General features: G+C 36.3%; 3 protein-coding genes across 3 annotated transcripts; 2 read left to right on the top strand and 1 right to left on the bottom strand.

Annotated features, from left to right (window-relative positions):
* LOC140787962 (CBS domain-containing protein CBSX5-like) lies at window positions 1-1,489 on the top strand. Its single transcript, XM_073137007.1, has 2 exons — window positions 1-466; window positions 572-1,489. Exons 1-2 carry the CDS (start codon window positions 174-176, stop codon window positions 1,359-1,361), a joined length of 1,083 nt encoding a protein of 360 aa, XP_072993108.1. The 5' UTR covers window positions 1-173; the 3' UTR covers window positions 1,362-1,489.
* A 646-nt stretch (window positions 1,490-2,135) lies between these two features.
* On the bottom strand, window positions 2,136-14,562 carry LOC140788221 (clathrin light chain 2-like). Its single transcript, XM_073137389.1, has 3 exons — window positions 13,916-14,562; window positions 3,065-3,218; window positions 2,136-2,968 (listed from the first exon to the last, which is right to left on the bottom strand). Exons 1-3 carry the CDS (start codon window positions 14,341-14,343, stop codon window positions 2,567-2,569), a joined length of 984 nt encoding a protein of 327 aa, XP_072993490.1. The 5' UTR covers window positions 14,344-14,562; the 3' UTR covers window positions 2,136-2,566.
* A 5,513-nt stretch (window positions 14,563-20,075) lies between these two features.
* Window positions 20,076-26,390, top strand: LOC140789402 (protein ABCI7, chloroplastic). The gene is made up of 3 exons (XM_073139091.1): window positions 20,076-21,073; window positions 25,089-25,348; window positions 25,863-26,390. Exons 1-3 carry the CDS (start codon window positions 20,141-20,143, stop codon window positions 26,182-26,184), a joined length of 1,515 nt encoding a protein of 504 aa, XP_072995192.1. The 5' UTR covers window positions 20,076-20,140; the 3' UTR covers window positions 26,185-26,390.
* Window positions 26,391-26,520: the final 130 nt, after the last annotated feature.

The raw sequence follows: 26,520 nt of genomic DNA, 5'->3' as shown, positions 1-26,520 counted from the left end.
GCCTATCGTCTGTCCTCCGACTGGCTACACCCAGTCACCACCTCCCTATAAATACCCCTCCTCCTCTCTCTTCCTCCTTCCATCGTCCCTCGTGTGCTGAAACTTCTAGCGTAACAACACCACCTTCTTTAGGGTTTCGTTCGAGAACCTCTCTAGGGTTAGCTTGCAATTGTATGGCAGTCTCTGACCTCTGCATCGGGAATCCGGCGTTGAGATCGCTTCCGTCCTCCGCGACCGTCGGCGAGGCGTTGATCGCGCTCAAGAGATCTGGCTGCGGCGCGTCCGTCGGAGTTTGGAGCTCGCCGGAGAAGAAGGAAGTCGCGGGAAAGGTGTCCATGGTCGACGTCCTCTGCTTCCTCTGCGCCGAAGAGAACATATCCTCGCCGTCCGCCGCCCTCGACGCGCCCGTCTCCGCCCTCCTCCCTTCTTCCCCCACCGTCGTCCGCCTCGTCCAGCCGCATTCGAGGTATACTCTATTTTATTTTATAATTTCGTTGCGATTTCTAGCTCTATTTCGTCAGATTTGGGTTGACGGGATACTAATTTGAGCTCGTGATTTGGGAATTCGCAGCATATTGGAGGCATTGGAGGTGATCTTGGACGGGGCGCAAAGCCTCGTGGTTCCGATCCGATCCAACGCAGGTCGCAAGAAGATCGCCGGCGGTGGATCGGACTTGTGCTGGCTGACGCCGGAGGATTTCGTCCGCTTCTTCCTCAACTCGATCGCGCTCTTTTCCCCACTCCCATCCCTCTCAATCTCCACCCTCGGCGTCGTTCGCCCCGCCGCGCTCGCCGTCCGACACTATGAGTCGGCCCTCTCCGCCCTCCCCCTCCTACGCGCCGCTGCAGCGGACCAAACCTCCGTTGCCGTTGTCTCCGACGACGGCCGCCTCCTCGGCGAGATCTCCCCCTCCACCCTCTCCCACTGCGACCAGTCCGCCGCCGCCGCGATCGCCGCCCTCTCAGCCGGCGAGCTCATGACCTACGTCGACTTCTCCAACCCGCCGGAGGCCGCCATCCGCGCCGTTAAGGCGCGGCTTACAGAGAGCGGCCTCCTCGGCATGCTTGATTTCCTCAACGCTGATTCCTCGTCTTCGTCCTCGTCGGACGAGGAACCGGCACCGAGGAAGAGAATAAGGGCGACGATGAGTGGGAGCTACTCGACGAGGATGGGAAGGAGGACGGAGGAGGCGATCGTTTGCCACCCGGGGAGCTCGTTAATGGCGGTGATTATCCAGGCGTTGGCGCACCGGGTCAGCTACGTGTGGGTCGTCAACGACGACTACGGTTTGGTCGGAATCGTGGGGTTCGCCGACATACTTAGTGTTTTCAGGGAGCAGTTGCAATATGCCGCCATTTGAGAATAGTAGTAGTTGATAAGAAGAGCGTGTCACCCTCTCAAAAGGAATATCCCCAATTTTGTGGCTGTCACAATCTACGCATTTATTCATTGTTTATACTCGTGAAATGGAATGCTATTTTTTTTTAACACTCGGGCCCACCAAATTTTAGCCTATATATTTAGTCGTCTGGTCTATTTAATCATCAATCAAATTGAGTTAAGATGAGCTACTAAGTCTCCAAGTCTTTAAAATTAGATTTCTTTCTTCTTCTTTTTTGCAAACATGCTGCAGCCCATTTTTCATTAGAAACTTAAAGTTCGGAATAGAAATGGAATTCTTTCTACTCTGTTGTTTGTAGTTGGCTATCTTGTTTGGTCTGCTACATTCTCCCTACCTGTCTTATGTAACGGCCAAGGTGTCGGGACCGGACGAATCTAATGCTGTAAATCTAATCCTCGACTGTCTGAGAGATATTCGTACAAAATCCTAGGAGTGTTTGACTGTCAAGAGATATTCGTGGCAACGTCAACTTCAGAAAAGATATGCATGCATTGATGCATATAAGAATAAGAGATTCTAGAGGGGTGTACATATAAAAAGAGACCCTTCTCAAAATACTATATAGGAAGATTAGTGGTAGGAATTCAGCAAGTGGTTATGGATTGCTTTCTCCGATTCAAGCTACCACTGCAGTGAAGCTACATGTAAATTTTACTTTCATCAGATTTCGAAGCATCTCACCCACTACATTAATGATTATCAAAGCAAATTCTGAAGATGATAATAGTCAGCGACGATAAAAGAGGGAAGACATTCATATATAAGCACACACCCACATGTTCCTTGCTTCTCTCCTATCCAAGCTATAGGTGCAAAGCGTTCCATATAATTCCTAGAATATTACACAATTATCTAAACCACTAAGTAAATCATGTCCAAACTCCAAAGCAAATTCTAAAATTCTTGGTCATCATAATGATGTAAAGATAAAAACACATCACAACACCAGCACACACCCATCCTGATAAATAAATATCTATGACACAACCCTACCCTAGTAGCAGATCTCTACATGAGTCCGTGACGATACAGAGGAACATGTCCATAGATTCAAAAGCAAGTATAACTGCTCCATCATCCCCGAGTAAAATGGCTTGAGCTTAAGATATCATCCTGTCCTTCTATAATAACCAGTGAAGTATTATGTAGGGGCAAAAGAATTTTCAGACACTGGAAGCTGGGTTGGTCGCTGTCGTTGACGTTACTGAGGGCTTATCCTTGCCCACAGAAGTGCCACTTCCTGGGGTTTCTTTCGTAGGCGTCGCCTGCTGCATCCCTGTGGCTGCTGCAGGAGCTCCATCTTTTGCAGCTGGGGCTGGGGGTGGGGGCTTCATATGAGGTGGGGGATTATGCTTCAGCTTCAGCAGTACCTGGCGCATCCTTGAGAGGTCGGTCGGTTTGCCAGGCTTAGGGCCCTGAATGACAACAATGGATGGCTTTGTCTGGTCCTTCTTACCCCTCTTCTTCTCAATGCTGGCTATCTCATGTGGGATAAGTTCGCCTATAGCTTTCCAGTACTGCTTGTCAGCATTAGCATGAAACTTTTCCTGGTTGGCTAGGAAAAGCTATCCCATAAACAAGAAAATAAAACATCCTGCTTTCAGTGACTGTCAAGTGAGTATTAAAAATCAAAATGATACAAGAGAACACTACATAGTTACCTTTTCCCTTTCTCTGTTTTGTGTCTTGTTTGTCTCACAATTCAGTTTCCTTTTCTCACAGAAGGCTAGCTTGTAATCATCCGCTTCAAGGATAATTTGGTTTCGCAGCTCCTTTTCCTTTCTCTCTTTCTCCTCAAGGAGGATAGCATTTTGTCTGTACACATGGCTATCTGAATTAGTCGCTTAACTCTAATAGAGAAGACTGCTGGTAAATAATGTCAAACTTCATTTCAATCATTAGTGAACTTCATAAAATGGCTTCTTTTCTTGCAACATGAAGTAGAAGGTTTGTTCCTGCAGGAACTAAAATTGGAAATTGCAATATCTACATATCTAATATTAATCCATCAAGCTAATACGCATTGCTATTTTAAGAGCCACAAAAGCGGTAGGCATAACAGACATAATTTTAGTCCATCAAGCTACTATGCACTGCTATTTTAAGAGCCACAAAAGCGATAGGCATAACAAACACATAATTTTAGTCCATCAAGCTAATATGCACAGCTATTTTCAGAGCCACAAAAGCAATAGGAACAACAGAGACATAATTTTAGTCCATCAAGCTAATATACACTCCTATTCTCATAATTTTACCACCACTTCCAAGTTCAGACTTATCTTATTACTATGTGAATTCACTGTCATGTACTCGTTATGTTTATTGGATTCTATCTAATTAATATTTCTCAATTCTACTTGATCTAAAACTAGCCAGTATGCTGAAGGCATGTAATAGGCATATTAACATATTAATCATCAACAACATGCACAGAAGTATGCGAAATTTTTCACGATAATGAGGCAAGACTAAGCTTGAGTTGGTAAAGAGTTACAACACAAATTGATTTCATCGGATGTTAAATGCCTCTAGCAATATGCTGGAGATTGCATAAAAATTTCCATGTTATGCTCACTCAATAGTCAGTGGTCAGTCCCAACATTCCAGAGAAAGCAACCATATTACTAGCAATGGCTTGTCACATTCTATAGTTAAAAAGTAGCACACACTATCCTTTTTCATCTAAACCATCTTCAGTCTTGACAACTTCTGTATAGTCATTTTGCAACTTAGTCTGCATACGTTTACAGCACTAAACAGAGCATTAAATAGTAAATTAGCAGCACAGCGGGGAAAAGAGAATGACGAAAAACTCAAATAAAGTATTAGCAGTCAAAAGGGAAGCATTAATGTTGTGAAGAATCACGAGTCAAAATCAACGATGGCCGTGCCATAAGCACGGACCGTGCCGACCACCGGTCAGCAAGACACGGCACAGCACGTGCCGCGGCACTTGCCGTAAGAGAAGGAGAGAAAAAGGTAAGAGGTACACACTTTCCCCTTCGTCTTCGCCGTCACCGTCGCCGATCGCCGCTCGCCTTTGCCGTCGCCCGAGCGCGCGCGCGCACGAGAGAGAGAGAGAGAGAAAGAGAGAGAGAAAGAGAGAGAGAGAGAGAGAGGCTCTCTCTTGATCTTTCTTCCTCCCTCCCTCGAGCTAGGCACCAAACACGAGCTCGGGCAACGGCAATAGTGAGCGGCGAGGTCGATGGCGAGCGGCGAAGCTATTAGGAGGGTGTCGTGCGGCACCCCTCGTGCCACGGCCATCCATGGTCAAAATAATTAGTTAGTCCACCTCGAATATTTTCACTTTTCAGTAGTGCCTAGTTCCATCTCGTCCTCTAATCAAAGCTAGAACACCTACTGGCATGGCCTGGCCTAAAATAGCACGGGGTTCTTACCTAATTGACCGAATTCAGTTTTTAAAATGATTCCTTAATTGATTTTGATACCAGATGTTGACTATAAACATGTCATAGGTTATACAAGTTAAACACTGACCTTACCTTAACCATAAGAAAGGCATTTATAAGAATATAAGATACTCACAATCCTCAATCCAAACAAGCATGAGAATCTTGTCACAATAGAGTACATTGATATAAAATGACCAAAGTATTGCTTATTGTTAATCAAGAGAATTCTTATGAATGGCAACCAAATAAACCACATAAAAGCAAGGTTCACTAGATCGGAATGAATGGCAACCAAATAAACCAGATAAAAGCAAGATTCACTAGATCGGCCAATCCCAATCCGGATCAGAATCCAGATCCAGATCAGTGAGTTTTGGTTAAACTGGGCCAGATCCACTATGGATTTGACCTAGAGACATCAATTATTAATGTTCCTAGATTTCTCGTTCTTTCTCTCTTTCACTCTCCTCTATCTCTCTCTCTCTCTCTCTTTACTGTATAACCATTATTGCTAACAGAGACCTCCGCACCGCATATCTAACTCCGACAAACTCTGGTATATAATCTTTTAATTTTTTCTTTATTTCTCTCGGTTTTTTATTTTCTTTCACTCTCTCTTCCTGTTTCTTCTTCTTCTTCACTACACCATAGTTTTCCGCTCTCTTTTTATTTTGGTTTTCTTTCACACACACTCTCTCTTTAATCTCTTCTTTTTGGTGAAAATCAGCAGAATTTTTTTTCTTTCGGTTTTCTTCTCTTTCCTTCTGCACTACTGATATTATTTTTTTCACGTAATAACTTTTCAAAATCCAAATTATTCTTTGTTGAATTTTCTAGACTATTTAATTTGTTGAAATTGTGATTAAATATTTGCTGAATTATTTAATTTTCTGAAATTGAGATTAAATATTTGCTGAATTATTTAATTTGTTGAATTTGAGATTAAATATTACTGAAATTATTTAATTTGCTGAAATATTTAATTTGTTGAAATTGAGATTAAATATTTTCTGAAATTATTTAATTCGCTGAATTTGAGATTATATATTTGCTGAATTATTTAATATGCCAAATTTGAGATTAAATATTTGCTGAATTTTATTTTAATTGAATCTCTGTTTAGTTGTTTATATTAAAATTAAAATGTCTCCAAAAGAAAAGTCACAAGATATCGACATTGGTTCGCAATATTATATCTCTCTTAGCTAATACAAAAAGTGTGTCAAATGCAACTGGTGTGGAAAGAAAATGAGTGATGGCATCGGTCGTTTGAAATTATCGATATTGGTTAGAGATATTATATCCCTTTTAACTAAAGACTAAAAGCATGTCAAATGCACTTGGTGTGAAAAGAAAATAAGTAGTGGTGTCTACGGGTGTAAACGAGCCGAGTTTGATCAAGCCTGGCTCTAATCAAGTTTGGATTGAAATTAATTTCGAGCTTGTCTTTGTGATCAAGCTTGAATTGAAATAATTTCAATCCGAGCTAATTTCGAACTCGAGCCAATTTCGAGCTTAAACGAGCTGCTCAATTAGCAATTTCAAGCCTTATCAATTTCAAACAATTTTCGAGCCTGAGCAAGCTTGAATTAATTTAGGCTTAAATCAAGCTTGAAATAAAACCTAATTCAACTATAAAGATATAAATATTACCAAAATATAAATTACAAGCAATAAAGATAAATGGGTTAAGAAACTACAAGCAACCAAAATATAAATTACAAGTAACAAAGATAATTGTGACAAAAGACTACAAGCAACCAAAATATAAATTACAAACAATAAAGATAATTGTGTCAGAAAATAATGGCTGAAATTCTGAATGGGTGAAAGGGTTTTGATATGATGGTTCATATTAGTTTGATATTACTCATATTATATATATATATATATATATATTCGAGCCTGATCGAGCCGACTCGATCGAGCCGGCTCGGGATCAAGCTTGGCTCGAATTTAATTTCAAGCCTAGCTTTAATGATCAAGCTCGACTCAGCCTATTTTCAAGCTGAGCTTGATCGAGCATTATCGAGCCGAGCTCGAGCTAGCTCGATTATTTTGACAGCCCTAGTGGTGTCAGCCGTCTAAAAAAATATTTAATTGAAAAACAAGAAAATGTAGCAATTTATACTTAAGTTAGTTTGGAAGTCAAAAGAGAAATGTTGAAAAATCTAATAAGTAAAAAAAAGATAAACAAACCACACAAAAAAGAGAGCTAATGATTTGTCAAGAATTAATGTATGACTATGAAAACATTGATAATGATAGCTGTGAGCAGAGTGAGAAGGATGATAAAGAGAGACAAATAAAAAGTGCAACAAAAAAAGTAGAATTATATAAAGAGATGAAATGAGAAGAAACAGCATCAGTAGCTTTCAAAGATCTAGAACAGTTCATATACAGAGAGAAAGAGAATATGAAAGTAGTAGTTCTAGGACTCCTAGTGTTATGGGCTTTATAGCGGAGTTTAAAAATATTAGATCGATGGATATATATATTCAGAAAAAAGGGACAGTACACAGACTACTATCAAGACAACTTTTATAAGAATAAAAAATGCAAAAAAACATATTTATAGGGCTATTTCTAAATTTTTCTTTTACAATCATATTCATTCCAATGTAATTAACAGTCCTTATTATCAAACTATAGTGAATGCTATATAATCAATAAGGCATGGTGTTCCATCTACTAATTCAAAAGATATTGCTATTAAATATCTCAAGTCAGATGTAGATGAATTTCACACTTATATTGAGACATTTAAAAGTTATTGTCAATAATGATACCGAAGTCTTCCTGGAAGTTAGGAAAGTATCGGTAGACTAGAACCTGGTATTCATAAATAAATCCTTTGCAATAGAGATATGAGTTATTATTCAATTCGATAATTTTATTATTATTTGTTTGTTACGAACTAGATCTAGACTTATCCAGACGTAAGAAAATTATGAAAATTTAGGTGGTGATAGCCTCATGAGTTAGGGTTCTAATGGCTCTAGTTTTACCTAAATTGGAGGTCGGAATGAAAAGTTAAAAATAAAATAGTAGAGATAGATCAGAATAGAGTAGAACGGTAAATATCCGACATTGTGGCGGTCGTCGGAGGGTGGCAGATGGCCAATGGTGGTGGTGAACGACCGTAGGGTAAGGTGGCTGGTGGAGGTGATGGTGGCTATGTGTCAAGCCCTCTATATATAAAGGTGGGGTACAATGAGTTCTACTCGGACTAGCCCCAAAGGATTATACAACTCGAACTAGGATTTGTCTCAGACTAACCCTAAAGCTTATACGACTCGAACTAAGACTTGCCTTAGAAGCTTACATGACTTAATTGAACTTACCTTAGTGGCTTACATGACTTAATTAGACTTGCCTTAAGTGCTTACATAAGAGATAAACATGACTTAGCTAAATCAATCTTCCTTATTCTTCTCAAATTGATTCTTCGTTCTGCCACAGATAGAATTCAAATCTGGAGAGACCTTAAATATGAAAGTTGTAGATCAGATGTCTTCAATCTTCTCTAAATAGTTTTGTAATATTTGGTCATCTGTGGAATATTTTTTGAATATTTTTCCGAAATTGCGCATAGCTGAATTAGTTAACTAACAAATTCTAACCTAATAAGACTCTAATTAAAGCAAATAAGTAGATAAGATAACTAGACTCAATCCATTGAGCCAAATCTCCCCTTGATGTGATCTGATTTGACCTTGTTCGCATCAATCCACCATGCTTCCAACCACCTTGCCCTTAAGGTGTCCATAGTGGTTTCCAAACATTCGTTCGCTCTCGAACTTTATATCATCGATCTTCGTGTGGGTCTCGTCTACCACGAGGAGGGGCTCATAGTAGGTGCTACTCTAGGGCCTACCTTTTTGAGCCATAGTCTATCCTAGCTACAGGTGGCTCAAGCTAAGATCTTAGCACATGCGATTTAGGCCATGGCTCGAGTGCAGCTAGTCCAAGGAAGGTGCCGACGGTAGTGGCTTGGACTGAAAGTGCCTGAGTCACCACCGATGGAAAGTTAAGAGTTTTTGGCCTTTAGCTTCCACCACGGGTAGGGAAGACAGCATCACGACTGTTGCTAGGGGCTGCTCTGGTGTTGCTACGATAGAGGACTCGATCTGCAAAGATGGAGGGTGCTCCACCGCAACTAGAGAAGGGATGGTTGTCGCAGTTTGGATGGTCTTCACGGTTTCACCATTATTAGTACTTGAAGGTGGAGATGGTGCCTATTCCGCGGTGGCCAGCGACGTAGGTAATACGAGGTGGCCGTAATGAGCCTAAATAGCTGTTGTCAAGGCTTGGAGAGCCTTCTCGATCCTTTTGGAGCTCTTCTCGACGGATCTAGCGACATTGTTAGAAAATTCTTTAAAAATTGCCTTCACCCATGCCGGCGGCTTGTCGTCGATTATTGCTGGTTGTGCCGAGGAAACCTCCATAGGGATGGAGACGAGTTCTTGGTCCTCCATGGCTACGATCTCCCTCGGGTTAGCTTTGGATCATGTGTTCATCATCGTCCGAGGAGCATCAGCTCTGATACCAATTGTTACAAACCAGATCTAGATTGATCCAGACGTAAGAAAATTATGAAAATTTAGGTGGTTGTAGCATTGTGAGTTAGGGTTCTAATGGCTCTAGTTTCACCTAAATCGGAGGTCGGAATGAAATGTTAAAAATAAAAGTGGAGATAGGTCAGAACATGGCAGAACGGTAAATATCTGACGTTGCGGCGGTCGTCGAAGGGTGGCAAATGGTCAAGGGTGGTAGTGGACGACCGTAAGATAGGGTGGCTGCTGGAGGTGATGGTGGCTATGGGTTGGAGATAGAATTAGGGTTTATAATTTAGATCTACTCCTAGAAAAATAAAGACGATCTAACTGCTACGATAAAACAGTACATACAGTAATAAGAAAATAATTAAACTCAATTAATTCTCAATGCTTGAATTTCTTAGATTAATTAACAAAGAAGCCCAGCCCTCTATATATAGAGGTGGGGTACAATGAGTCCTACTCGGACTAGCCCCAAAGACTTATACGACTCGAACTAGGACTTGCTTTAGAGGCTTACATGACTTAATTGAACTTGCTTTAGTGGCTTCCATGACTTAACTAGACTTGTCTTAAGTGTTTATATAAGAGATAAATAATCTAGAGATAAACATGACTTAGCTAAATCAATCTTCTTTATCCTTCTCAGATTGATTCTTCGTTCTGCCACAGATAGAGTCTGAATCTGGAGAGACTTTGAATACGGAAGTTAGATCAAGATGTCTTCGATCTTCTCCAAGTGGTTTCATAATATTTGGTCATCTGTGGAATATCCTTTAAATATTTTTTCGAAACTACGCATAGCTGAATTAGTTAACTAACAAATTCTAACCTAATAAAACTCTTACTAAAGCACGAAGCCAGATAAGATAACTAGACTCAATCCATTGAGCCAAATCTCTCCTTGTTGTGATTCGATCCGACCCGGTTCGCATCATTGTTTCAAGTTTCAATATAATTAATTCTTATAAAATATATTCAATAATATATTTTAGATAAACAAATATAGATTAAGAGCTTGCTAATTCGATACTGCTAAATTTGCTATAGCTATATCTTATAATAGTCCAGCTGAATGGTGATCCATTTATGGATGAGAGGAAACACTAAATTTTAAACTAATAGCAAAGAAGATCTTTAAGTCAAACTATGTCTACATTACAGTGTGAAAGAAATTAGACTACATTCTCTTTGATCCACACTAAAATACGTAATTGATTAATAATAGAGAGATTAGAGAAATTTCATTCTTTGTCATTATAATATAATGATTGAGGAGAGAAATTTAGAAAGGAAGACAAAAAATGATCAGCTGATTGATAAAAATCATGTTTTTTATAAGAAAAAAAAACCCCTAACTCCATGGATAAGAAAAGTGGAGGATAGATTATTAAATGATAGAGATAACTCATGATTAGATGATGCATTAGAGGAGACCATGACTAGAGTAGAGGTTGGTATAAGTCATTCAGCAGCGAGAGATAATATAACTACTAATGCCAGCAATAACCCTGATAATCCGGATAATACACCTAGTGGTGAGATCGTTCTTTCCATATTTGTTGTGAGAAATCAAGAATGCATAGGGATTGAATATAGAGAAACTGAGGATGTACATACATATCACCGACACATGTTGCTTCATATGACTATAGTTCATCAAATATTCATTTTTTAGAGTTATCACAAGATCCATAAGCTCGTTATCATCCTACTTGATATCCTCAGAATTCTCAGACATAAGATCCACATATTATATATTATTCTCCTTAAAAATAACAAAATCTATTTCATATGAATGATATGATGCAATCACTCTTTGGAGCACCAGGAGCTAGACATCATTTACAAATTTATGATAATTATAATAACAACAACCAAAGAGATTTATAAGAGCCAGCTCGGTATTCCTTAAAGTTTTGACTTTTGAGTAAGTTAATACTTTTTTTACTTTTAAGGTTCATATGTGAATAATTATTATATTTCTTATTCTTTTGTTATGTTTTCTAAATTTTTTAAAAAAAATTCTACATTTTTAAATAAAATTTAGAATCTTATGTAATTAAAAAAATCTAAACTGATCCGGGTGACCGATACGAACGATCTGACCGATATGTATCATTTTCTCATAAGGTTGATCTCGATCCTAATTTTTTGAACCTTGCATAAAAGATAGGCCAAATCCACTATATTTGTATTAATTGTTTCATTGAGTGTCTACTGCATGATGTGGTAAAAAGAAACTTTCATAATCATGGCCAAGGATTACTATGCTAGCTGTACGGAGCTTGCCAACCTTGGCTTGGTACAATATGTATCGCAGGCACGTGCCATGCTGAGTTAGTGTATCATTGGCACACTGTAATCTTGACATGCCGAAATCTTTAAATCTTTCTAGAGCCTTAATATAGATTTTATGGGCCAAATTAAAGTTCTTCAATACTATATAGTATATATTAATTCAACATATGCAATTAGATTCTAGTCTCATGTTTTTTCCCAATTTTCTTATATTCGGGCAAATAACTTGGGGAAAATCGAAAATTTTCTTTTGAATGAAAATCTAAAATTTGAAGTATAAGTTACGTAGATCAAGCACCAAAATGCAAAAGAGATATCAAAAAAATAAAAAAGAGACCCCAAATCAAGTTTATTTAAAGTAAGATATCCTCAATTCTAGTGACACACATCAATGAATAGCCAAGGAGTATTGAGATACTCCCCTAATGTTGGCGCCAATAACACTTGTATGATACCTATCGACTTGTGCCAACCATGCTAGCCCACATGGCAATCCATATTCATGGCAAAGAAAAAGCACTTCATTCATAGTAGGTTCACCAAATTATTCCCTTGAACAAGCTAGATTCATAGTTCTGCCTTATTCTTAATTGAAAAAAAAAATTCACTTCGATCGTGACACAAACATGATATCCTCTTAAACTTCGTCCACTTAGTATGTTGCACCTATTTAATAGTATTTTGTTGTTCATTTTTGGATGGATGCCTATTTTTGGCTTTGCTGAATAATTGTTACCCATTAGATTGGTGCATGAGTTACGCCCTAGCAAATTTTGTTGTATATCAATTGGTATTAGAGTCAAAAAGAACTCATTGTTTGTCTTTTTTAGCTATTTCCAAATAAAAGAAAATAAAAGATGACTCAACTAATTCGGCTCAATTTACTATTACCTAAACATTATGTTGCTTACCTTACTCTATTTCACTCAATATATCCTCAGCCACTATTGTAGTGCACACATACTATCAAACGTTGCCCTCAACGTCCGAATTTGTCACCCTCTTTCTCAGACCATCCGTCTTCATCCCATAATCTACATCCACCATTGTTCCAACAGCTCTTTACTCACCAGATGTCTCTATGTTGACCCATCACACTCAAGGGCCACTATCGCTACCCTCTCCAATTATCCCCAAGACCCGATATACTAGTTCATCATGTTCCTGTTGTCCTCTACATCCTTGCTTTCTCCTCTCTTTTTCTAATTAACGTTTAAACATTTGTACTTCTTATCACCTTGTTTGGAAATGAATCACCAAATTGGTGGAATTCAACTGATTTTGAATTCTAGTTTCATCAAATCTGTTCTTTGGAACCATTAAGTGATAGAGATTTCAATTAATTTAGATAGATTTCAGTGTATATAATGAAAATCCAGTGATCTGAGGTCAGATTCTGATGGAATTCATTTGCTACTTAGTTAACTTCTCCAAATGTCAAAACTAATCCGAAATCTGTTACATTCTTACTGATGCTAATGAGTGAATAGGAAACAGAACATAATGAATGAATTCCTAGCTCATTCCAAACAGCAAGTTATAAATATAGATAAGATATTGGAATGATCTAATCTTATTAATTCTAATGAATGATCTTGTGATTTGTAATAAAATAAAGTAATAAGATATTATGTTCCATGGAAGTAGATCCATATAGGTACTTAAAGTGGAATTCATTTTCAAATGAAATCAATTTAATTCCACATTGAATTGGTTCCAAAATCCAAATAATATCCTAAATTTACACAGCACCAACAATAAGTTGTTTCGGAGATCCTTATTATGCTTCATAACTCCCAACAGATAAAGCTGAAAGTAGCAATATGAAAACATGAAATACTGCCTTTGTCACACTATATGGCATTGAGCAATATCTCCAGGAACATACAAATTATAGTATCAACTCAATCCAATGCAATAAAGACTGTCCCTAAACATGACGATATTACCACCAAGAATGTGATATAAAAGAATATAATCGATAGTCAGATTTAAATCAACAAATAGAGTCGAGAGAATTGCGATCTAAAAACGTACGAGCAGTGTCAACTGTTAATTTCACATTAAAAATGCAGGCAAATCATAAACTATAAAGATAATTTAACAGAGGAAATTCCCATCTCCCTTGACCTCATACGATATATATAGAAACACAAACCAACGGATCTAAACATATCACCTGGAAGAAACCCTAACTACCACAATTCCAAAACAAAATCAGCAAGAGACGACTCACCGACGCCACTCCCGCAAAACAAACCCTTCCTCCGGCTGCATCTCGCTGGGAGGAGGCAGGGCCGGTCCATCGGAAGTGAACACCCCACCGTGATCCGCCTCCCCGTTCGTTTCGGGCAACGAGAAAGGGGACGGATCCGCCGAGAAGTCCGGAATCGGATCGGAACGGAAAGCGTAGGGCTCCGGCGAGGGAGGGAAGCTGCCGCCTTCGCCAGAACTGTGGCGTACGGGGATTTCATCGAATCCGTCTCCGGCGGTGGGGTCGTCGGGAATCTCGATCGGTTCCTTGGAGCCGTCGTCGAAGGCGTCGAATCGCTGAGAGGGGAGGCGGGAGTCGTACCCTACGTAGCCGTCGTCGTCAAAGGGTCTGGTGGAGGATATGGTAACCTCGTCGCCGTCGTTGTCGAAGGTATCGAAGGAGGAAGCCATAGTGATCGCTTCCTCTCTCTCTCACACACACACTCCTGACTCTTGAGAGGGGCTGAGAGCGTAAGATTTGGGGGGAGAGTATGTGGTACACCAGAGTTGTTTTATAATTACCAAATTGCCCTTCGGGAAATACACAGGACCGAATTTTAGAGGTCAGGCTGTCAGAGGATGCCGCATGCATTCGTGAGGGTTTATTTTATTGAGAGAATACTGTGTCGTTTTGACAATGGGAAAATGTATCATTATCATATATAAGTGAATAGTGAGTGATTAGTATAACATTTTATTTGGCTTCTTATAATTACTTTAAATTAAGCATCTAAGCAGAGAAATGTTATTATATGTACTCCTTATTTTCCACTGTTTTGAGTTCTTTGTATGATCTTTGGTAAATATTTTCACATTTACTTATATATAAATCTTTTTGTTGGGTCCAACACTTTTGATTTATTGTCTGATTATAAGAATAAAAGAAGTTTATAATCTGTATCTCTTGTCTCGATATGATTCTTAAACTAGAAAGAGTCTTGTTGAAGATCAACTCATAATCAACAAAGGATATTACAAAATTAGGAGACAAAATGATAGAATCCTAGGAGCATTTGCGTAAAATAGAAACCCCTTCAATTATTAAAATAATAAAAAAATGTACCATTGTAGGCATCTCTTAAATAAATTGCAGGCACTTCATAATAGATACTATAAAAAATAAGTGCACTTAGTTTCAAGTGCTCAATTTTGTTGTTACCAAAACCTAAGAATTTTTATTTTTTTTGTAGACCCAAAATATCTAAAACTCCCTAAAAACCAAAGTTTAGTATGTAAGTTTTTTTTAAATAAGGATATTAGACATTCATTTACATTAACCATATCTGCTAACCACACTATGTTGCGCTACCAACCTCATACCCTTGTTTTCACTCATCATCTCGACTCTATCTCACAGCCTAGCCTTAATTGTCATGAAATGAAACCCTCACTCCTTCAATAATCTTACTTTCTATAATGTCCCAACCCTTTTAGTTAGCATTGCTTCTCTCTAACCTCTTCCTCTTCACTAACCGACTATTGTATTTTTCTTATTATCAATTGCCACATTTGACCTCTTCATCTTCATCCGTTGATTGTCATCTCCACCAAACACTGCCTCGGAGCTCTATAAGCTTTTCTTGTTCTCTTCTTATGTTTTACATCTAATTAAATTATTCAAGCTAATTAAATCCTTCAAGCTAATCCTTTATGTATTGCATCTAATTAAATCATTTAGTAATGAAGTTTGATATGTTTCTACGGTGTTTGAAATTGCACACAAGTTTCTACAACGTTTTACATCTAAATAAATCCTTATTTTGTAAATTAATTTCTACAATTCTTCTATAAATTGATGTTTGAAATATGTTCTGCTGCAATCTATGATCTATGCAACTTTTGGACTTTTTGTAAATTAATTTATGTAATATTAGAAATTGCATATGAACCATATAATTTTTAATATTCTATATTTAAGAGTGCAATGTCATCTACAAGTTCATCAATTCAAGATGACACTAGTTATAGTGTTATTAATGATGATAAAACAAATAAAGAAGTTGATATGGAATATCTAGAACGATATATTTTGAGAAAATTAAAGTGACTAAAGTAATCCATGAGAAAACATTTAGCAAGTGCAAAGCAATATGTGAATCTTGCCAAAAATAATTTAGTGAAGAAAATTTTATGGAAATGACATACTTAAGAACCACTATAAAAATAATTATAGTAGAGAAAGAGGGCAAAAGTTACTCAATCTTATAGAAGTTCGAATAAAATTTTGAGTCATACAAATACAAAGAGGAGGTAAAAAAAAAAATTGTTATAGCAATAGTGTTGCATGAATATCATTTCTCTATTGTAGAGATTAAATATTTTATTGTATTTATAAAATCTCTCTGGCCTAATTTTTTAACAAAGTTGTGGATTACTATTAAATATTGAAATTATATATTGAGCAAAAAAAAAGAATATATATATATATATATATATATATGATTGGTTTACTTTTATGTTGTATGAGTGCTATTATGGATTTCTAAACTTTTAAACATAATAAGAGTTATAATATATTTAATTGATGATGATTGAAGTATTCAAAAAAGAATCATAAATTTTATACATTTAGAAAAAAATACATACATGGTTAAAACTATGTCATGCATTTATAAATAAATGATTGAAAGCTATTTTCATTAACTTTGAATAATGATCGTGCTAATAATATATGTATTAGAGATGTGATTATTCGGCTTAGTGATCAACAAGCTCTAATTAGTAGTGGCATGTGTTTTTATATTAAATGTGTCACACATATTATTAATTTAGTTTTATAGGATGATTTGAAATAAAAATAAAAATACAATAGAAAATGCTCATCATATCATCGTAATTCTTAAAAAATTATCTTTGCAGTGGAGGATTTTTAAAAGAGAGCAAAAGAATATACTTCTATTTGTTTAATGCTTAGTGATATTGCAGATTATAGCAATGCATTTAAGAGATTTTATTATGTTAATCTAATTAAATTTATTGTATGCCCAATAAATGAGTAATAAAAGAAAGTTATAATGTTATACAAATATATGAAACATTTCATATGATAACTAAATTACTTTCAAGAACTCCGTACCTAATTGCTAACTTATTTTATTCAATTATAAATTAAAAAGAGGTGCAGAAAATTTAATGAATTTGTTCTTTCTATGACAACATCAATAAAAAAAAATTGACAAATATTGGTAGCAATATAATCTTATATTGTGTCTTTGTTTATAGATCCTCGGTACAAAATAAGAGTTATAAAATGTTACTTTCCCAAAATATATTCCCTTGGTGATGCTAAATAAACGAGCAATTCGTGAAGTTAGAAAAAATTCATAAAGTCATAAGAAAGTTGCATAATAAATATATATTTAAATATTCTCATCATTTTGACCGTAATGTGAATATATATACCAATGAAGGTTTCTAAAATAGTGAGACTTATCTTGAATTTTAATAAAGATATACAATTTGAACGATTTTTAATTGAAACATCTCAATATTAACCTATTAAGGCATATTTGGATAATATATTGAGAATGACCCACTTCTATGTTAATATAATGATAGTAAATTTGACATACTATTTTAGTAGAAGATATGAGTAAAGGATATATTTAATACTATCATGAGTTGCCTAATATATGTTGGCAATCTTAGTTATCACAGTTACATCTAAATTTATATTTAGCATATATGGCCGAGTAATTGATGCTTATTGTAGTAAATTATAAGTCAGTGAAAACTCTAGTATATATTTAAGGGTTGGATAAGATCTACAAGAAAAATAATAGTTATAATATTATATGACATCTTATAAATTAATATATGTACTAATCTTGTTAGGATAAGTTGTATCAATTATTTAGGAGTTTCTTGACTTACAAGCATTGGTTCCTTATATAAGTTCACTTTATTAAATGTAATAAAATATTGCATATTTAAATAAAAAAATTTATTACTTGATAAGTTTTAATTTATAGATTTTTAGTTTAATACCTAATTTAATATCATTATTTTTGTAGAAGCACTCGAATGATTCATCTCTTTTACCCATAAGTAAAGGAAGCCATGAGTTGGGATAGGTTGGATTAGAAATATCAGGCCAACTTCATACCTAGGTTTGACCATCAATGAACTTGAAAGCCTTCTGTGTCGTACCAAGCGAGGTCATGTTGTTGATACTCGAACCTAATAGTCACATTTTTAGGAAAATATAGACTATTGTCAACCGCTAAGGTAAAAAGGCGGAGGTTGAATGAAAAATAAGAACATAGATAGGTAGAAGGCAAAGAAAAATAAGCAGCGAAGATAGCCATCGTAGGAAGAGGAGATCGACAACTAGAAAGAAGAGGCAGAAGAAAAAAAAAGCAAGAAAGGAGGAGCGGTAAAGAAAGAGAATGAGAATACAATGAAAAGAACAAAGCGAAGAGAGAAGGAGAAAATGAGAAAGATGGTCAAAGCAAGAAATAGAGAAAGAGAAAGTAGGGGGTGTAAGTGAGTTGAGCTTGAGCGAGCTCAGCGTAACGCCACTTGAGATCATTTAAAGCCAAACTCGAGCTTGACTCAAGCTCAAACTAGTTAACTCAATTTGATTAGATAAGCCCAAAAATAATGTTGGTAGAAAAAAGGGAATCAATCCCATAACTAGCTCTAGATAAAAAAAATATATAAATCATATACAAGCTAATTCAAATCGAGCTTAAGTGAATAAAGGTAAGCTCTAGCTCGGCTCACTTATTAATTGAGCTCAACTCAAAATTATCTCAAATAGCTTACAAGCCAGTGAGTTGGTTTGACACCCATAGAAGAAGATGAGTGAAATATAAAGCTAGTTATCTCAACAAGTTTCACTTCATATTAATAATAGCTCTTAATTATTTTTTAGAAATTGATCTTTTTTTATTATTTACACCCTACGTTATCAATATTTATCAATGGACCCTTGCAGTATGGATTTAATCTTAAAAACTCTCGACTTAAACTTAACCTGAGAGAAGCAACGGGATTGAGAATATTCCATTATTTTTAAAGATAAAAATATAAGTATTTAAGTTACCATTTATTTTATACTAAAATTCTCACTTCCTCATCTCTTTTTCTTCCCCAACTCCACTTCCTTCTTAGCCTATTAGAATTAGAGCATTGCCACAATGAAGAAAAAGATAAATGAGAAGACTGCTAGAGAAAAGAGGTGAGAAGATCAATGATTGCCGTCGATTTTTATGAGTAGAATAGGGGTTTTGGGGAGTAGGCTTTCGTTATTTTGTGGGATGAACTATTTTTTGAGAGAGAAAATTTGATAGGGAATGTTATTAAAGGGTATTTTAGATATTTTTGCATCTTTAGTTAAGTTAATTAATGTATATAGTTACCTTCTTCAGTTAAGAAAACTAATATTAGGGAGTTTCTGATGATTAATTTATATCGTAGGGGTTGATTGATAAAATATTGATAATATATAATGTAAATAATAATAAGGGACATTACTTTATCAATTTTCTTTATTTTTTAGATCCATTGTGAAACAAAATTCCGACTCGTTATCACGCCCGCAAATATTCCCGATAATCCTCACTTTCATATTAAGGTAAAAATAGGTCAAATTAACTCTAATCAGATATGATCCAATTTAAATAAAAAAATTCTGTCCATCCGGATAAGGATTTAGACACGAATATAATTTATAAAAAAAAATCTCGAATACGTATTCAGACGAATATTTATTTACCTGCATATTTTTTATTTATAATTTTTAATTTATTTATTTAAATAGTAAATATTAATATTATTACTAATGATGCGTTACATATTATTTGTAGAGATTAATTTTGCTAATTTAATATGTATTTAACATGCAAAAATTTTATTTTTTCTAAAACTCTTAATATTTTTGTGTTATTTGTCTCCAAATAATATATCATAACTCGTTTGAAATTTGATCACACTCGTTTAAGACATGATCATCTATTCAAAAATTATTTAGTTAAAATATAATTTAAAATTATTTATTTAGTTAAAATATAATTTTAAATTATTTATTTAGTTAAAATATAATTTTAAATTTAACTATTTGTCTAATAATTTTCGTATATGAATTTGTACCTGGAAAAAAAATATATAGATACGGAGTTAGCACCATCCGGTCCGTTTCCACCCGTACTTCGCATACATATTCCCTTTAATCAAAACCCGCGTCGCAAGAGGAAGAACGAGAGATATGTGGTGCTGCTGCTCCTCCTCCTCCTCCCTCTCCCCTTCTATCCTCCTACGCCCACCCCACTCCATTCCCAAAACTCTGACCCTAACCCTAAGTCCTCCTCGACGATCCAAACCCCTCGCTGTCTCCTCTTCCTCCTCCTCCATCGCCATCTCCGACCCCTTCGTCCTCGAGATCGCCGAGAAGCTCGAAGACTCCCTCGCCTCCTCCTCCTCCTCGGTCCAATCTTTCCCTCCTCTTCAAACTCTAAGGGACTCCTCCTCCCAATCCCTCCTCTATACTCCATGGCCGACCAGGAAGTCCGACCCCTTCCGCTTCACCGACATCTCGTACCTCCGTAAGTACCCGATTCTGCCGACCCCGACCCCGATCCCGACCCTTCCTTCTTCCCCCCTCGATTCCCCTTTCCCTAATCTCCTCACCCTCGTCAATGGGGTCTTCGTCCCTTCCCTCTCCTCCCTCTCCGCCCTCCCTACCGGCGTCTTCGTCGGCAGCATCTCGGACATTCCCCAAGGCGCTCTCTACGATCGGGTGGTCGCGGCATTGGATTACAGCAATGGGATTGTAGAAAAGGATATTTTTTGGGATTTTAATAGTGTTGGTGCTGCCGATATCGCCGTGATTCATGTGCCAGCCGGAGTGCGCGTAGTGGACGAACCGATTCATGTGCAATTCGGGTATAGCGGCGGGGGCGTGGGTGCGGAGGAGAGTGTAATGCCAATGTCAAACCCGAGGGTTTTGGTTGTGGTGGAGGAGGGAGCGGAGGTCATGATAGTAGAGGAGCACTTCGGGGTGGAGGGGAGCGAGGAGAAGTGCTATTGGGCTAATTCAGTTATGGAGCTTGTGATTGAAGAGGGTGCAAAGGTTTCACACTCCTACATACAGAGGCAGTCGCTGAAGGCTGCACATATTAAGTGGACGATTGCTCGGCAGGTAAAGCTCTTGTAATTGCCTTATTTTCTCTTTCATATTATTATTAGGGACAAGAAAATGGGACAGAAAAATAAGAGACTTAACTATAAGGCTTCAATTGGTCTAAAGCTTGCCGTAGCATTTTCAATTGCTCACTCGAGCTGCTTGTTAGCTATATTGGTCTTTGGTGTTTGATATTGGAAACCATATCAACTGATACCCTTGAGGTCTGGACAACAAGATTTGGCAATAAAATCATATAACCAAAAAATCAAGTATGTGCAATGATTTCTTAATTTTTCCCTTGGCAAGATGATGCATCTAATGTACTTATTTACTTATTTAGGAATGAAACCTGACTTCTAGAGCATTGTAAATGAAACCTTTAGACATCCACTAGCTTTTCACTAGGAATCTTCAGTTGACCAAACAACTGGATACTCTTGTGATACTCTTTATGGAGGACAGTAGAACAACTTCCCCTTAAGTTTACAATAATCATTATAACCTTACTTTTGGGAATGAATTCATGCAGGGAGCTATAAACTAACCTCTTTTGGTAATGAAATCATGTTGGCAGTGTGTCAAAATTGGTGGAACTCTATGTTACCTGAGACTCACTTAGGGTTAGCTATGATATGCAAAGATGAGAACCTAAAGCTTATGTTATACAAAATACGTGACAGTGAGATGAAGGGAAATAAATTTCAGCAATAAAGACTTAAAGACAGCAATTAATACTTAATAACTTCAAAGATATTTGGAACATTTACCATGATAGTCACTACTTTTTAAGAATTAATTCCTTGAGATTTGATTCAAGGTCTATACATCGATCACTTGGTAGTTTTAGGTCTCAAAAGATCCATGTCTATATCATCTTTTGATAATCTGTAGGTTGGTAATAGGAGAAAGATGAAAAAGAGAGACAAGAAAAAGCCTTTTCAATCTGAAGAAGCCAATCTTGTGCTGTACGTACCTCTACAATAGCAGCTATACTGTTAAATGTTAAAACCCAAAAATAGCTTTTTTCTGGTTTCTATAGTGAAGAATTAAAAAGGAAACAACAAAATAAGGATTAATAAAGAAGAAAGAGAATAGTTCTGGAAGATTGTTGGCTTCACACACATAAGAAGAGGAATAAGCTTCAAAAACTTCTTTTACTCCATTAGGATCTACCATACTAGATAGATCAGCTAGGGTTTAATCCCTTTCTTATGGCAGTTTGCCCTCCACTAACAATCTTATTATAAATAAACCAAACCAACTCCTAATAGAACACTGAATTAAACCTAATTAAACAAATTCTAGATTCACTTGGACTAAACTAAAATTCAAATTCAGTTCTGAGAAGGATCTAATTGATCAACATGAATCAGATCCTGGCATCGTAACCTTTGCTCAATGTCAAATGTGTACTGTTGCACAACCAAAAACTTGGAAATTTCTTCTAACAGCGATAATAAATATGGACAGAATCTCAATCAGGAGGTGGTGCTTGATATCCATCAGCTCTCCCCTACTTGGAAAAAAATCAACTCCACAGAATGAAGGTTATATTGAAACTCAAAGAGATCTAGGCCAACTACTGAGGCTCTCAATCACTAATCCGTTTAGAATCAATTATCGGCTTATCCGTCCATTAGACCAAAAGATGTTGATATCCACCTAATAGAAACAATGCAATCCTCTAGTATACTCTCAATCCCTTCTTTCTTTTTATAAGGAACCTTTGTAGCTATGAACATAGGAGGAACAAATATATTGTTTTTCAAATTCAAAGATGAGGATATAGGTCCAATCTACATTCGTGGAAAGGTCTAAGGTCATTAATGTTGAATGTGGAACTGGTCGCTATCTCTACAAGCAATTCTAAAATATAGGCGTTGACACTAATCTTTTTGATGTACGATGATGCAAATTTGATATGGAGCGAAGGTCAAGATACAAGTATTTGATTTATGCAGATCAATTTGATCCTTACTCAGCTAAATTTGATCTTCAATCTAGCCCAATTGAGTCTAGATTTATTTGTTAGGCTTAATTTTAGAGTGCATTAAGAGTTGGTTTGGTTTTCATGTATGGCAAATCAATGATAAAAGAAAGTAAACCCTAGCCAATCTCTTTTGTGTGGCAGATTCTTTTTGGAGTAAAAAAGTTTTTGATGGAAGCTTCTTCCTCTTCTTTTTCATGTGAAGGTCAGGCATGAAGCCAACAATCTTTGGTATCTATTGTCCTTTTTCATCAGCCATTTTCTTTATTGTTTTCTTTTAATTCTCTACTGCAGAAACCAAGAAAAACTAATTTTGGGTTTTAGTACTATAGCAATACTGTTGGTACTACAGTGGTATGATATGATACTATAGCAGACTAGCAGTCTGTACAAAATATTTTCTTCCGTTTAGATCTAAGTTTCATTTCATCTTTTTAAACTTTCTCTTATTTTTAACCCACAAACTGTCAAAAGACGACATAGATTTGGAAATGTTAATACCTAGAATTATGAAGTCTTCGATGTATGAACTTCAAGTCGAATCTCAAGGGATTAGTTGGAAAGGGCGGCAACTACATTGTGGCAATTGTACTGAATTTATTTGTTGTAATTATAGATAATTTTACTACTGTCTTTAAGACTTTGCCGAAAGTTAGTTTTCTTTGTCCTAGTATCATATATTTTGGATAACATTTTTTTTAGATTTTCAAATTTGCATTGTTAGAATATAAATATAAAAAAGTCACACAATTATCTAATAGCTTAAGATTTTAAAGTAATTGATAAGTTAACATAGTATCAGCGTAGAGGTCCTATAAATTTTGATGAGCTTATTTGGTGTTTAAAAAAATAGAAAACCTCCACCTATTTCATTTAAGACTACTTCTTGGGCTTCTTAAAATGTCTTAACCTTGGAAGTAAGAGGGAGTGTTAGAATATAAAATATTGAAACCATCATTCTCTACTAACTAAAGATTTTAGAACAATTTGTGAATTAACATACATATCATAATATATTTAATTTGTGAGTGTCACTGATGCATCTATATCATCCACAATAGGTCCAACTCCTAAGTCATCCTAAATCAGAGCTCTTATTGAGGAAGTAACCAGTGTTAGTTATTTTTTCATTATTTAAGGCACTTTTTTTAAATATGCATGAGGATGAACTGATGATGTTAGAAATGCACATTTGAAGAGGTTAACAAAAAGTGAGAAATATTCCATCAAAAGCTTAATCCATAAAATGTTGACTGAATTGATAGAATTCATGTAAATTTGGTGAATTAACGTTCTTATACTTACAGATGCTCTTGTTGAACGAGAAAGACTGTCCTAAAGACTACATAGTATAGACTGTAGAATTAGATAGTCTTACGAGTTTGCCTCATAAGATGCATACTGATGGTCACTTGCAATTTTGCTCAGCATTGCAGGAAGTATATGCAGAAAGTGTATATATGTAGATATCTTTCTAATACCAATGAATTGTGTATTATCATGCTTGATATGCCTACCCTGGGTAATTTATTGTGTTCATAAGCTACTTGGTGCTAGTAAAATGATCTTGGTAAAAGTCTACTTTGTTTTCACAAATTGTGAATGGCACATGTTTAATATTTTTAATTACATATCACATGGCATTGGTATTAAATACTTTTTTCTCCGGCCTCCTAATTGCAGTATGAGCAGTTTTGTATCCATCCAGTTTGTGGTCAATAATCATAATCCACCTGCTATGAGTGTTCTATGGTTGACATATTAGGGAGCTGGGTCAGTACATGGAAAATTGGGGGAATTGTTTGCTTTGAACTGGTGTGAGTGGCGATGTCAGGCTGGGCTTAAACCTCTTGGTTTTACTGCTATGAATTTGTCAATTCTAGAGGTGTATTTTGTAACATTATTTCCAATTAATTTGTAGCTTTGAATGAACAATATCTTGAGCAGGCATATATTGATTTTGATTATGTATAGAAACTTATAGTGGAAAGGTTGATAAAGGACCAAAACTTTCAGGGATTAATTGTAATTTTGCATTTGCAGAAATCAACTAGCTCGTACAAGCTTGTTGAGGTAAGCACGGGAGGAAAACTGAGCAGGCACAATCTTCATATCCAACAGTTAGGCCCTGACACTGTGACAGACTTGTCAGCATTTCACTTTGCTCAAAATAAGCAGATACAAGATCTTCATAGCAAATTAATCTTGGATCATCCAAGAGGTTACTCACGACAGCTTCACAAATGCATTGTATGTGATCCAGAAGGACACGCAATATTTGATGGAAACATCAAGGTCAACAGGTACTTCAGCAATACCTTTTCCTTCCTATTTGGATGGAACCTCACTTCTGTATCTCTGGAGTGCCTTTCCTTATAGATCCTCCTATTATGGAACTTGGAATTGTGAAAAGTGAATCGTTTGTCACTCAACTGGTTTTTGTTCAACTTTTTGCATATTGCTTCCAATGGTTTAGTTTTATTGCAGAAAACTTCATAAATCTAACATATTTATAATGCACTTCTTTTTTGGTATACTTTGGAATATCTCATATATCGTAGTCATTTGGTATTCTTCGTTTTGGCAAAGGTCAGTCAAAAGGGAGAGAGAATAAAAACAGTTTAGTCAAAATGAATGCACTGAGAACATCCCTTACAAAGCCAATGGAGGATGTTATTTTAAAATATCTTTTCAAAAGGTGTCAACTTACCCATTTGCCAATATGTCAAGATGAGGTCTTAATCAGGCTACTGAAGCGCATAGTTGATAATCCTTTCCTACTAGTTCATTGATCTGATCTGAAATTGGCACGCACAGGTTTGCACAGAAAACTGATGCTGGGCAGCAAACAAGAACCCTCCTTTTGGGACCACAGGCACTTGTTCATGTGAAGCCTAACCTACAAATAGTTGCTGATGATGTCAAATGTGCCCATGGTGCTACTGTCAGTGACATTCAAGAAGACCAGCTTTTCTACTTTCGGACAAGAGGTTTGGACTTGGAAACGGCAAAGAATGCTCTTGTTTTCTCATTTGGGAATGAAGTGATCAACCATATTCCATTTGAGCCCATAAAGAAGAAAGTGATTAGCCAGGTCAAAGAATTGCTTTCATCCCAAAAATTATCAGCAGTTGGATGAGCTGCCATCTGTCTGCTTGGATTCTACTCAATGTAAGTCTTTTTTTTTCTTTTGTTTTTGACGGCCTCATTTAGAGTTATACTGACAATATATTCTTAGGATTTTGAGAAAAATGCGAGCAGATATTAATATTCTTAGGGCTCTATTCTGGGACGAAATATTCTTTGCTCATGTAAATTATACTGCCATCTGTGCTTCTTGGGTTCTATTCTGAGCAGTTTAGTGTACGTTTTTTCTTATTATTTTTTTGAATGGCCAAATTTAAAGTTATTAATATGATAGAATGCAAGCAGATTTTAATATGGTAGGAAAATTGAAGCCAATGTCATTATGACA

Source organism: Typha latifolia, chromosome 5 (genome assembly GCF_019914945.1).
Source record: "Typha latifolia isolate L0001 chromosome 5, TyphaL0001v2, whole genome shotgun sequence".
In the NCBI taxonomy this organism is placed as follows: Eukaryota; Viridiplantae; Streptophyta; class Magnoliopsida; order Poales; family Typhaceae; genus Typha; species Typha latifolia.
The sequence above is the reverse complement of the archived record's forward strand: the minus strand, read 5'-3'. Positions and strand labels throughout refer to the sequence as shown.